At 37.7% G+C, this 14,812-nt stretch overlaps 1 protein-coding gene across 1 annotated transcript; it reads right to left on the bottom strand.

Moving 5' to 3' along the window:
- Positions 1–571: 571 nt before the first annotated feature.
- LOC137257663 (dnaJ homolog subfamily A member 2-like) lies at positions 572–14,308 on the bottom strand. Its single transcript, XM_067795023.1, has 10 exons — positions 14,166–14,308; positions 11,902–11,961; positions 11,407–11,509; positions 11,113–11,239; positions 10,392–10,472; positions 7,371–7,504; positions 5,419–5,561; positions 4,618–4,816; positions 3,418–3,545; positions 572–2,605 (listed from the first exon to the last, which is right to left on the bottom strand). The coding sequence occupies exons 1-10, from the start codon at positions 14,232–14,234 to the stop codon at positions 2,423–2,425; spliced, it is 1,227 nt and encodes a 408-aa protein (XP_067651124.1). The 5' UTR covers positions 14,235–14,308; the 3' UTR covers positions 572–2,422.
- Positions 14,309–14,812: the final 504 nt, after the last annotated feature.

The raw sequence follows: 14,812 nt of genomic DNA, 5'->3' as shown, positions 1-14,812 counted from the left end.
AATACAAACATTGCAAAACTGACAGCTATCCTAATGTTCAACAGATATATAACATCACATACTATTTTTTTAATTATACTTGCATCTTGAAGGAACTTGTATGGACCCTATTTAGGATATTTGCAAGCGACTGAAACGAACATGTGGTCCAACAGTGTATCAGCTGCATGTCATACTGCAACCAACCATTATCTACTGAACAATCTGTTCCTCACATGGTATCATTTACAGGCTTCTGTTATGTACTTGGAATACTGATGGCTGTGCTGCCAAAGGCATACATCTCAAGTTCACAAGACTAACAAAATAATCAACTTTATCTTGATTCTACACCAATAATCACTTGGTATTATTTAGCAATCAAACTTCAAAAACGATTGGCTGAGGCTTGTGTTTCATTAGCAACTGCCTCAAATCTGCTTCTGGTTTTGAAGCATTAACGATTTTACAGTAAAGACCAAAGATTTCGCAAAGCAACTTTGAAGAGTGAAGGCCTTTTCAACATTTACAAACTCACATCCTAAAGACCATAGAAAAGGCTGCTTAGAGAAAACTGCTGAAACACTTAACACACATGTATCTGATGCATTTATTTAATTTACACACTGAACTTACGACTTAAGATAAAATGAACTAATAAAATACATGTGAAATATTCGGCCATACAATGACTGGATCAATGTTTCATATACAAATGAAAGTGGGCATTGGTGTAACTTCAGTGAAGTAAGTTAATGTGCTTTGAATACATTACCCAAAAACATTCTGGAAACCGAGAATGTGTAATAAATATATTAATCCTTCAATATATATTTCATAGGTCATTTATGGTTGAGTGCCCCATTAACAGGGCTGGCTTGATATACATCAGAGATCAATAATCTGTAACTAAATATTGACTGATAATCAATAAATATCAGAAAAGTAACTTTGAGACAAAATAAAAATTGAAAGAAATCAGCAAATTTGACATCACTAGTATATAATTACTAACAAAATAGTGTCCGGAAAATAATTTAGAAGCCCACAAATAAGACCTGACTTTGTGTATTATGTGACTAAACTAAAATTAGTTTCTGTGTATATTAATGACAAAATCTTCATATCAATAGTCATTAATAACTTCTCCCACTGACGTCTTTTCAAATTATCGATCCTTTAAGCCAGCCCTAACCATTACACACATCAGACCTAGCATTCAGCTCCATACAACACGAAGTTGGGCATATAATCAACATGTAGAAAAACACTCTATACAGTATACTCATACCAAGATTTATATTCTCATTTATTTCTTTATATTCAACTAAAGGACCACAAGCACAAATTCCTTAAAAAGGACTGTAATCTTGAAATTTGTCATTTCATATTTTCAACATTTATGCAGAAATAATCAACATTTAGATTTCTTTGCTTGTATACTTTGTTTTCACAGAACTCTACAACATACTGACCAGTATATACAAGGATAGGACATAAACCTGCAGGGACCAGTTCTACAAACACTTAACATCCACAGGTAGGTCTGCTGTATTCAAATGCATGTCCTTCCCATGGACAGATGTTGTACTGCTGGCGATACTTAATTGAGGGACTTAAGCCTGCACATCGAATCTGGACACACATTACTATGATTAAATGCATCACAAACATTGTGAACTGAAAGCTAGTAGAGAATACAGAGCAGGGCCCTATTTTCACGAAGCGATTGTAGCGCTAAGATTGTAACTAACATATTAGTCGTAGTGTTACGATCGCTTTGAGAAACGAACCTCAGATATTTACCATCCATCCATCTCATGGTACAACACTCTCATCATAAAACATGAAAAACAAATTCACAGTTTGTGCAAATATTCAAGGCTCATAACAGGGCCATCTTTCTTTGAACGTTTTAAAATAGAAGTTCCTCCATGTACACATCAAACTGTGATAGTCCTCTGTGACAAGTTTGTAATGTTCATCCTTGTTAAATTACAGACATATCTCTTGTTGCAATGGGCGATATCCATGTTGACATGTATCAAACATGAGTGTTCTTTTCAACTTGGAAAACTCAGCAAGATTGACATACGTAGTTAGGACAGCTGGAAAACATCTACCGAACTCATCCTCTTCGTTATCCTCTTAATCGCTGCTTGATCAACAGCAGCAGGTACTGAATTAGTTATGGGTAATCTGGACTCATGTCCAATAAGGTTTAAAAAGGCGTGTCACAGCTGCAATAACTCCACAGTTATTGGTTAAACCTATTGAACGCCTCGACATTAAAAGATGTGGAAGATTCGTACCAATAATGTTGAAAGGTCTGATTCCAATATTGTTCTTGCTTTGACCTTGCTGAGTTCAGATCGACATCCTCTGCAGTTAAATATCCAAGAGTAAAAAATGTCTTCTCATAAAACGTGAAGGTAATAAGTTACTACTGATGAGCACATTGTACTCTTGGCCCATGGTGATCATCATCGTCATCCTCATCATACGCCTCGCCGCGACGGCCATCACTACCTCGTGTGTCTTCAAAGTTGACGAGATCAACATCCTCAACATGGTCACCGATAGGTATGTCAACTTTTTCACGAACTGGAAGCAATGTCTCCAATTCCTGAAACCGGATATATAGAACTGTAAATTTTAACACAGCACATTCAGCAGTCAATGAGTAACCAATTACATTTGTTTCAAGTGTGTTTGCTCATAAACTCGACACTTAGCAATATGGTTGCAGTCTGAAAATAATCGAGTGACGGTCAGACCATCCAAAGATCAACAGCATGATCATCTATCAACAGCATGACCATCTACCTCCACAATAGGAATACGATGACACCTGTCAATCAAATCAGCGATCCTGGTAGTCGCCTCTTGCGACTAGCATGGGATGCGGAAGACAAATTCTCACATGAATCTTTATGAGTCAAGAGATTACAACTCTAGTGTCTGTCAGACACTGTCTGCGTTTCCAGTTGCAGGGCATATGATAGGTTTGACTGCTGTCACCAGAGAACATAACAATCTCTTACTGGCAATTCTGCTAGTCTAAAGGGAACTGTAGATCATCTCAGAAACTAATAATCTCTTACTGGCAAACAAGGATAAGTTGGACCAGCACAGCAAACACACTTACGAGATATAGGTGGTGCATGGCAATGAGCAAACCCATTTAGTTTGTGAAAGGTAGAGCAGATGGCAACTAGTGCGCATGCAGTGCATGACGACTAAATTGATTCTGTGCACAAGAGCTTGCTTCAACCACTTGATAGCAGACAACCTGGGACAACCGTGTCGATAATTACAAGACCCAGTGGGCAGTACTCATACACGCTGATACCGATCAATTCTCAGGTCAGTGCTCAATTTATTTCGGTTTGCCACTTTTACCTGGTACTATGATCAGTCCACTTGTTTCACTCTCACCTTAAGTTTTGCCTCTGTTGTGAAGTTCTGCTTCGGGAAAGTGATGTCAAATTTTATGTACAAGTTTCCTTTCTCGAAAGGACTTCTGTAGATCGGCATGCCCTCACTGAGCACTGTCTTTATCATCCCTGAAATGGACGATGATTATCAGACAAAATATCATTGTAAATACTGTGGCACACTTCCTGAAGTGATTTAAATTTTACTGCTTTCCTCAAATCATAAATGCAACTCGAAGCCATTTTTAAACTTATGAATTTTGTTTGAATAAACAATGTTTCAACTATTTGAATATGGTGTATCAATACTGAAGTCTGGGATAGACAATTTAATGTTTATCATCTTAGGTAATAATCTAGGCAGTAGGAATTTAGTGGCATGAGCTTATCTCATCCTTTTCAATTTCCTCTTATGACATGAATTCTAATCCAGACCTGACTGGTGTCAACTAGGGTTTAACTTCCATCAATAAAAAGCACAAATCTCACAGTAAACCAGACCAATGAATATACTTCCTCATCTGTGAGTGAGTTTAGTTTGACACCACACTCAGCAATATTCCAGCTATATGGCAGCGGTGGTCTGTAAATAATCGAGTCTGGACAAGACAATCCAGTGATCAACAACATGAGCATCGATCTGCGCAATTGGGAACCGATGACGTGTCAATCAAGTCAGCGAGTCTGATCAACCAATCCCGTTAGTCGCCTCAAACGCATTTTAGCATAGTCGCATTTTATGGCAACTTCCTTCTCTGAGGCTGATACCAGTTACCATGATTACTAAACATGTCCCTAATCTAAGACTGGAATGATACTGGTATGAAGTTGATCAACAGTGGGGAAGAAGGAATGTCGACAGCAATTCAGAAAACAATTATGGGAATTCAGCTAGATGAAGGATTATCATGACGGACACCAAAACTTGGTTTCACTCAATGAACCCTTATGAACAACATGACGAGCACTCACATGAACCAACAGCCTACCTAACAGCTGGCTGCACAGCCCAGGGTTGCACATTAGGAGTGAATGAGTTTGGCTGCACTATTCCAGCAATATCACAGCAGGGGACACCAGAAATTGGGCTTCACATATTATGCCCTTGTGGGAAAATTGAAACCTGGTCTTTGGTGTGATGAGCGAATGCTTTACTACTAGGCTACCGTTCTGTCCCTTCAACATTAGGAAAGGTAAGTACCTGGGTGAATAACGTCTCCTGGAGGGTTCTTGATGACCAGCTCCCGGCCATCTAGATGTTTGAGGGAGAAGTGGAAGCCACACAGAGCCTCTGTGAGTCCTATAGTATGAGTGCAGTACAGGTCCACACCATCTCGGGAAAACACAGGGTGCTCCTTCATCTGGAGGACAATAATCACGTCACCTGGCTCCATGTCAGGCTGCAACCAGAAATGTTTCAAATAATAGTTTCAGATGCCAACAGGATGATAAATTTTCAGCTGAAGTCATAATATTAAGCCATTGTCTGCGCGTCTGTGTGCTTGTGTGCATGCGTGAAGGTTTCTTAACATACTTAAATGATTTACAAAATTTGAAATAAAATCAGCAGGTGTAATGATCCCTGGCAATATTCCACTAATAATATGATGATGGTCTGTACTGATCAAGGCTAGGCCAGACAATTCAGCAACCAACATCACGGTCATTCATCTTGGCACTTGGAATACCAGATGCATCTACCGAGTCAGCAAACCTGCCAATCAAATCCACTTCAATATTGCCCAATACCAATTCTGAACCAAATCTCCCAAGAGCATTTGTTAACACTACTAGAACAAGAATTCTGTGCCAACTCTTTAGAAAGAAATATATCAGGCAGACCTTGGCATAGATTGTTACTTGCTTCTTTATAACTTTGACAGTCCTTTGGTCATTGGATATATCATGGAGCAGTAACACTGTCAACACAATAAAGAATGTGAAATATTTATTTTCATTACTGCTAGCTGACCATATATAACAAAGGGTTCTTTCACTCTACCTGCTGATCCCCTTCTCCTCTGAATGGAATCTTCTGGCCATCTTTCATTCCTTTGTCAACATGCACTTCCAAAATCTTTGTCTCATTCGTCACTTTCTTCCCCTTGCAAGCCTTGCATCTATCCTTGTCACTTATTGTCTCACCTGAATAGAACAATACCACTCTACACCACATGTAAAAGGTATAAAATCTTGAAAATAAAACTTAAGTCAGGGACTTCTGATGACCTTTAATACGAATCTGAATTTTGGATTCTTGATTTCAAATAATACTACCTAATCTCACACATCACTAAACATTGTAAACGAATTGGGATAGGCTGAGCCAGCTGAGCATAATGGCACTTTGAACATGCCACCTTGGTGAGGGGTGAACACTTTGTTACCCAGGAATGGTACTTGGAATACTCGTTTCTGGTACACGAAGAGGATCATAGCCCTGCATGGGTGACCACTAGTCCACTATTCTGGTCATTCAGACCCCTGGGATTTTGATCCAGCACCTGACAACAGCTGTCCCCATCTACCAAAGCACTAAGACCCCTTTGCTGAAAGCAACATGTCTACAACTTATGTAAATGCATCATGAACTGTAAACATCGGCAAATGGCCCAAGTGGACTCCAAAAATCGTTCAATATCATTTTAATGCATCTTTACTCATTGGCTGATCTACATTATCCAAAAAGTCTGTACCCTACATGTCAATACTTTTTCAGCAGACTATACGTGTTGCAAGAGCATTAAGCATTCATCAATACATGCAATTCCAGTTTATGTATTTTTCATAATTTGATGTTATTGAATGTCATATTTAGCCAGTAAAGCAACAATGTTCATGTACTGGTAAACACATATAAGATGATCCACGACCTGACAAATGACCCCAATTTGCATACTTGGGAACGCCCCACAGGACGATCCACTTGAAACAAGAGGGAGACAAGTTGTCTGATAAATATCGAGAAGTTCATTTTCCCTGTGCGTTTCACGCATGAATTGTTATAGCACACTCGATTTGGGAACAGGTACAATCCCAACCAAATGAATCAACACAATATACTGAGCAAATATGTTTAGGACCACTGATCCATTTCACGAAGCAAATGACATTTTCCTGGGGTTTTTTTTAACAAAATTGTTGAATATCTAAAATGCTTGTCAATGCCCCAATCATCTATTTGTCTTCGTCTTAACTAAAGGTCAGCGTTCAATATCAGTATCTTATGTCTGAAATTGAAGTCTTATCATTCGAAGGAATATGCGGTGTTGATGTCATGTCATGGTTAGCATGTATTGCATGTGTATAATCGTCAAGCTACCTGTAGCAGCCAAGTATACTCGCCCAATTCGTTGTACCGCCTCTCTTGTCACAAATATGTTTAGTGCGCAGGATCATCTAATATGTGTCTAGCAGTACATTCAATTACAACTTCTGACCCAAATGACAAAACAAACTACTGGTGTCAAGACCAGACTCTTGTGCTACCCCATTAATATCATAATAGCGTACCCACATTAACCTTGACATTGATAAACAGTTATTGACCATTATATAATTAGGGCAAGATCCTATTTTATGGACCCAAGAAACTGACACTGACCACAGCCAGCATCATGAGAAGTGATAAGAGGAAATGAAGGGAACACAAAGCCAATAGTGAAACCTCTCACTGGCTTAAAATATATCTTACCATCTGTCTACTGGCTTAATCATGCATGAAAATGCAACTTTTAAAAACCACACAGCAAGGTGGGTCTAAGGTCAAAACTGTCTCAGGTCAGAGGTATCTGGTGTGACACATTTTCAGCCAATGAAAATACATCCATAATTTGTTAAGGGAATAATTCTGTTATTCCATGTACATGATAAATGCAACAGACTGTAAATATAATCACAATACATAAATGACTAGTAGAAATGAAACTGTATACTATGATCTAGTTAACTTACCTTCACCATGACATTCATTACATATAGACTGCATCTGCTGCACCATCCCTGGGCCCAACTGACGCAGCGTGATCTTCACACCCCGTCCCTGGCAGTGACGGCATTTTACTGTTGCTCCCTGCTTACCCCCCATACTGCAAGTGAACAAACAACTCCTTCCGCATTCAACAACACAGAAATATCCAAACTCTACACATTCAAGTGTTGAGTGGTCCCGGGGTACAATAGGTCTTCAGCAACCCATGCTTACCATGAAAGGCGACTGTGCTTGTCATAAGATGTGACTAACGGGACCGGGTGGTCAGGCTCGCTAACTTGGTTGACACATGTCATCAGTTCCCAATTGTGCAGATCATTGCTCATGTTGTTGATCACTGGACTGTCTGATCCAGACTCGATTATCTACATACCACCGCCATATAGCTGGAATATATTGCTGAGTGCGCATAAAACTAACCTCACTCACTCAAGTTGTGTGCGAACTTAATTTTACGCCACACCCAACACTATACGGTAGCAATCTGTATATAATCAAGTCTGGACCAGACAATCCTGCAATCAATAGCACGGGTATTGATCCACACAACTTGAATACGATAACATGTAAAACAAGCCAGCAAGCCTGGCAGCTTGATTTTGTTCCCAGCATGGGTAGATCAATTTTATCAATTCTAACCTAGATTTCCATAGGTGCACATTCAAATAACACCATAGGCCCATTTCTATGAAGTAGCTGCATATAAACAGAGAGATCTGAGATCTTGTTAAAGTTCTTGCTCTGAAAGTAGAAGCTCCTTTCAGTGTATTTAAATATTCACAGGTTTTAAACCATTTTCTTCTGATCTCATAAAGGTCACATACATGATACAATGAACATAACGATTCTTAATGGACAGACACCTTTGTTGCAATGGACACGACGGAGTAGAAGCTCACAGTAACACCATTACTAAATAAGCAAATAATGGTATCAACATTTACCCCGAAACATCACAAACATTGCAGTATAAATGGTTAAAGTTCATCATACTAGCTTCTCAATCGAGTCAGTGCCACTTAATGAAGCTACTTATACAACTTTAAAAAAAAAAACGAACTGATTTTAAATCAGGCTAAAACATGTTAAATAGAGTAGAAAGCTTGGAAAACATTTACAATATTTCATTTAAGTGGGTTTTCCAACGACAAACTGAATCAAAAATGAAATAGAGTATCAACTTCTTCACAACAGTGTAGCCTGGTGGTAAGTGTTGTGAAAGCCTTTAAGATTAGTAACCAATCTTTCTCAATCAGTCAATGGTAAAAAGTGTCTTGCTTCAACACACATGGTGGCAACATACCACTTAATTGTTCAGTGCAGTGAAGCAAAACAGGTCACCTCACAAGTGAACTCAAAACAAGACTGACAGTTTGGGTAGTGTGTTAACATTATAGGCTGCAATCACAGTACAATTTCCAGTAGATAACATTTTGTAAAAATGACCAAATATTTCCAAGGAATGAGCCAACTGGGTGATATTTATGTTATGGAAGTTGAAAATTGATACAGACCATATCTACAGTCTCATTCATGGCACAGCTTGTCAATGTCACTTTCTGTTCAACTTATCTAACAAGTTTAATTGGGATGGGTATAGAACGTTCAAAGTGTACCACAAAATACTATGGTAAACAAGGCAGTATTACAACCTGATTATCATTTGATTGAAGCAACACATTACTATTCATACCTGGAGATTCATATATGTATCATTAACATCACATCCTATTTCTAGTGTTAATCACAAAAATATATGCAGTTCCATTCTCATGACACCCTTTACAGCATGACATGAATTTAGTTTAACTGATGCTTCTTCAGGCCATACCCCTGACACAGAACAGCTCATTCACATTCTCGAGTGTTTAAGGGTAATGGGATGAGTGTGAGATAGTTTAGTTTCATGTCACTTTGAGCAATATTCCAGCAATATAACAGTGAGGGACAGCTAAAATGGGCTTCACACATTATACCTATGTAAGGGATCGATCCTGGGTGTTTGATGTAAAAATGACCACTTTAAGCTATCCTTCCACCCTTTAGGATAATGGAGAGGGTCCAACTGATATTCCTGATATAACCAATGTATGGTTTAACAGGCAGTGAGGTGCACAAAACATGCACATACCTTGTAATTCACCCAACACGTGATGCATTGGAAACATTTATTCATCCATCTCAAGGACATTTTCAGGGTTCGAAATTAACTCTTTTATGAACTAGCACATACTTGCTACCTGGTGTAATAATAGCTAGCAAAATCTTTACCTGGTAGGAGCATTTTTCCTCTTACATAAAATACATTACTTAATCAGTTCATAGAGTGTTAAGTACTTCAGCATACTGCTAATTATTATGATTTTATCACTTAACCAGGCAGAATATACACCCTCATCCTCGATATCTCCAGGGTATACGTTCCGAAAAGTCTCCACTATACCCTGGATGCATCTACGGCTCAGCTCGATAAATTTATTACCTCCCTTGGCGGGCTTTTTATCCAATCAGGTGTCTACGCTGGGAAGTTGAGCGAACCAATCACAACTCATTTTCGCTTTTTAAATTCTCTAACCGATTAAACTTGGCAAACAAACCATGCGTAAGTTCTATGAAAGTATTAGATGGGTTTCTTGCATATGTTTTAAAAAAGGTTTCGGACCTATAAAGTTGCATGTATGATTTCCCAAAATTGTGAGTCGTACGGCGAGCAAACCTTCGCAGTTGCAAATGCTACCTTTGTTGACACTGGCAAGTTCGGTTATAACGGCGACCACTCTGATTGGCTACTGTGAGAAAGCGGAGTCAGCAAAGGGAGGTAATAAAATTATCGGGCTGACCCGTAGATGCGTCCAGGGTATAGTGGAGACTTTTCGGAACGTAGACCCTGGAGAAATCGAGGATGATACACCCTAGGTTGTGCTAAAATGTTTACATACAAAATACTACATCGAAGAGAATGAGAAATTATCTGATGTACTTACCCATTGCATTTTCCACAAATCACAGTTTTGCTAAGTTGAAGTTTGGCAGTTTTACCATTGTATAAGTCTTCTAAAGACACTCTGAAAAATTTAAGACAAGTTCCATTTTTAAAATGCATTCAAATCAAACAGAGACAAAACACTGTTATGATAAATCATATTGAGACTATGTGCAGCCATAACCAAGTCTTATGTGATTTTTTATAACTATAACATTTTGTTTGATTATTTATGTTCGTAATTTCTTATGTGTTCTTGGCTTAGTCCTATCCTTGAATTAATAAAACAGATTTATACAGTTAATAACATTCAAAAGCATATCTGTCTGATATAGACCGCTTGTCCAGATTGATATATCACTTCTATAATGACCATTTGTCATCCAGAATCTCATAAGGCCTTAAGAGAATAATGAAGTTTTTATCCCTACAAGTATAACTTGAAAGAGTCCCCCACCCTACTCCCATCCAAGATAATATTTATAAAGTAATATCCACTAAAATTATTAACAAAAGATAACACAACAATTACTAGGGCACTCACAAAAATAACTAAATGCCCCCAAATGAGTTACTATATATAGGGTCCAACCTCGCTGCATTACCTCAGTTAAACAGGGAAGAACATTTTTATTAAAGGAGGGAACACAGGGAACTATTTCAATTGAACAAAACCAAAGCACTTTATGTTTCATGGAGACATATGAAAGTATTGATCCTACTTGAGAGGGTGGAAGGTATCTTCTCCTCGCCTCCTGCGGTTCCTTCCTCCACCACCACCACCCATACCAGGGAAGCCAAAGAAATTTCCAAACAGGTCATCAAAGAGGCCGCCGCCAAAACCACCCCCTGGAACAAGTTCATTATAGTAATACATGAATCACAAATTGAGTTATTTGGGTTTTCCATGTAAATGTCATTTATACTTTCGTGAGTGAGTATACTTTCATTAGTAATAGCTGTTCATCAACCCTTTAGGAAGCAGATTAACTTGAGAATAAATCACGTCTGCTTACCTGCAGATGCACCTTCTTTCAAACCCTGAAGACCAAATCTGTCGTACGTCTCCCTCTTCTCTTGGTTAGATAGAACCTCATATGCAAAACTTATTTCCTTAAACTGAAATAGATTCAAGAATGACAGATGATCAACAGGAAATATACCTTGTTTTTGTCCATTTGCTGTTTAACTAGCACACATCAACAATCCAGGAATATGATGGCAGTCATGGACTTGGGTGGTAGTTTGCACTGGGATACAATGACATTTTTTCAATGAAGTCTGTGAGTCTGACAACCTGATCCCATTAATTGCCTTTTGGTATGGAACTTGTACTTGCTACCTCACTTTTACACGTTTTCCAGCTGTTTTCCTTGCCGTCATTTCAGGATTACAAAATCGGGAAGTTCATCTAAATTGCCATTATTCTCATTCTACAAACTAACAAAACTTTTACGCAAAGTATCTGATAGTAATGGGGTAAGATGCTTCTGATAAAACAAATAACTTACCTTTTCACCAGATTCTGGGTTTTTGTCAGGGTGAAATTCCTTTGCCAGTTTGTAGTAAGCCTGTTACAGAGAAATTACATGGTTAGCTGAAACATTAAATGTCGACAAATAACCTTTTACATACGTGTTTTCAAGCCATTTAATGACTGAAAACAAACAACTTTGCAGAAAGTCAAAATGCATAGCAAATTAGCATGACATGACAGTGTTAGCCATCGCACACAATAATTTCCATAAGTTAAAACCCTGTCATATCATCATGATTGATGTATTATTATCTGTTGCCATGGTATCCAAGCCACAATGAAATCTAAGTAATTGACAGTTCTGTAGTTTTTATCTTGCTACTGTGACACTATCCACACCAAGAGAATTTCACTGTAAAAAAATAGTTCTGCATGTGGTCATTAGCAGCAGCACACAAAGGAACCTGTTAAAACCAATTTTTAAACTCAGAGTTCCTCCCGTTTCCCCATCCCAAAAAATAAAAAAATAATATTCATAAATTGAGATATACAACGATTTTTAACAAAACCTAACACAACAATTAGTACAGAACTCACAAAAAAATAACTTGATGCCCTCCAATTAAGTACAGTGTATACATATTATAGGGTTGAACCACTTAGTGTTACCTCTGTTTATCTGTGGACAAAAGAATATGGGGGAACAGAAGGAACTCCTCTCTTAATATCTTAACTCGTTATGTATTATGTATTAATAATTAATGTGCCCATCAGTCTCTTTCCTTGCACATATGAATGTGATACCCACATACCAACCAATGGAATATTAACAATTACCATGACATGATTTTGGACATAATATGGGGGATTGTATTTTTTGAAAATCTAAATGTTATCCAGCAGGTGGCAATGTAAAGTCTTTCACATTTCTTGTGTGAAACAGAATGTAACATGAAAGTAATAGGAAAAACTCTGTTTCCGTAGCAACATGTTAGAGGATAGTATGAGAACAATATGTACTACTTAGGGGTAACAACAATATCTTTTGGCTGTTGAACTGAAATATCTGGACATATCATACCCTTAAGTGTCAATATCATGAACTCAAGTCAGATGCTTGCCAGTAGGCTTTAGTAATATACATGGAAACAGGTACTAACAACTCTTAAAACATGAGGTACGACTTCCACTGGTATCTCAACCAAATTTTAACAATGAGGAAAGATTTGTTCGAGTGGCAGTTTTTTAAGGTGAATATGTATTTCAGTATGCTGAAATACAATTAAAACATTATGTTAAAACCATTCCTTTTCAAATCAGGAATACATATGCTGGTGATATCATTTGACTAGAATGATGTTTAAGAGGGGATACAGACAGAAGTCTTTTCAAACATGATGTTCATTATAATCATTATATCTGCCTAAATCATCGTCACATATTCAAAATAAAAGTGACTTTCATAAGTCATTATCAACTTGTGTTTATGAACAACTATCAAATATTGAGGATACAAGGCATTTTTATCAAGGAAATCATTCCCCACAAGTGATTTTGATACAGAAAGTCTTACATTGTGAAATATAATGTTTGCCCTCTGGCTAAATCCTCTGACTCTAAACTAAAACCTGGAAGCATGGCTTTCTGCATTTATTTATCATGTTTATAAAATGAAATTGACAGAAAATCAAGCAAGAAATGTGTACTCTCTGTCCAGATTAATAAACATTATTAATTTTTCAAAAATCACTTCGTTAGAATACCCTCTAGTATTTAGGCCCAAATAATGGTGAGATATCACAACCGACTTAAATTTCAATAATTATTTGGTAATATGGGGCAATATCTTTTAAATTTTAGTCAGAATCATTGTCACCTTGAACAAATGAATATGTACAGGTTATCTATAAATTTCCCTTAGAACTGAAAACATTCTAGGGTGAATGAGCAAGCAGATTTTGTTATGCGTTTGTCATGTTCGATCGCTACGTCTGAATATGTGCCCTAGCGTTCATTCTAACCATCTCCGAACATTTTGCCAATCTGAAAATATATTTTGAATAATTAGATAACTCTATGAAAACATTTGGGAAACCCCGTGACGTTTATGTAAAAATAATGCGATGCGAATAGGTGGCTATGAATGGACGTATGACGAAAAAATCTTTCTAGAAACGGAAGAACATTCTTTGTCACGTGCAAAATGACAGCCAAAAGGCAATTAAAGATCATATTTTCACGTTCAGAACTGTGCTAGACTAAAAGAATACCCCTCCCTCATTCCAAAACTGTTCTTACCTTTTTGATTTCATTATCGGAAGCGTTTTTACTGACGCCTAAAATTTCGTATAACTTTGTGTCTGCCATCTTACACGAGGTTAGCGAGAAGGATGTATGTGACGTCACCTAACTGCGCCCCCTATTATGAAAATCGCATATCCAAGGGAGCCTACCCTGCATTACTTCCAGTGTTCATTACAATCTTACATTAAAAGTATCGACATTGATCACATAAGTTCGAGCCCCGCATTGCTTACTTCAAAATTAATATTCTAACTGCGTGATGTAATTTTGATATGTCCATAAGGCCCGCAATAATTCATGGTGACAGTAGTTTCACCATTCAGACTGCTTACCAGTTACAGCAAAGAATGTGTTAATTATTTTTGTTTTTACGCTATTATGAAATAACCGAAGCGCACGTAAAATGACCAGTGACGGTCCGATATCAAAACAAAGCTCCAGCACTTCCCCATGGAAACAGGTCAAAATGGCCACACGACAAAATGGCCACACTGACCCTAGTCAAAATGGCCACACAAAAAAGTCAAAATGGCCACAACCCCTAGTCAAAATGGCCACACAAAAAAGTAAAAATGGCCACACAGTAAAGTCAAAATGGCCTTACATTGTTTTATTAGTTTTTAATGCTCATGACATTTGTA

Source organism: Haliotis asinina, chromosome 12 (genome assembly GCF_037392515.1).
Source record: "Haliotis asinina isolate JCU_RB_2024 chromosome 12, JCU_Hal_asi_v2, whole genome shotgun sequence".
NCBI lineage: Eukaryota > Metazoa > Mollusca > Gastropoda > Lepetellida > Haliotidae > Haliotis > Haliotis asinina.
This window is presented reverse-complemented; position numbering and strand designations above follow the sequence as displayed.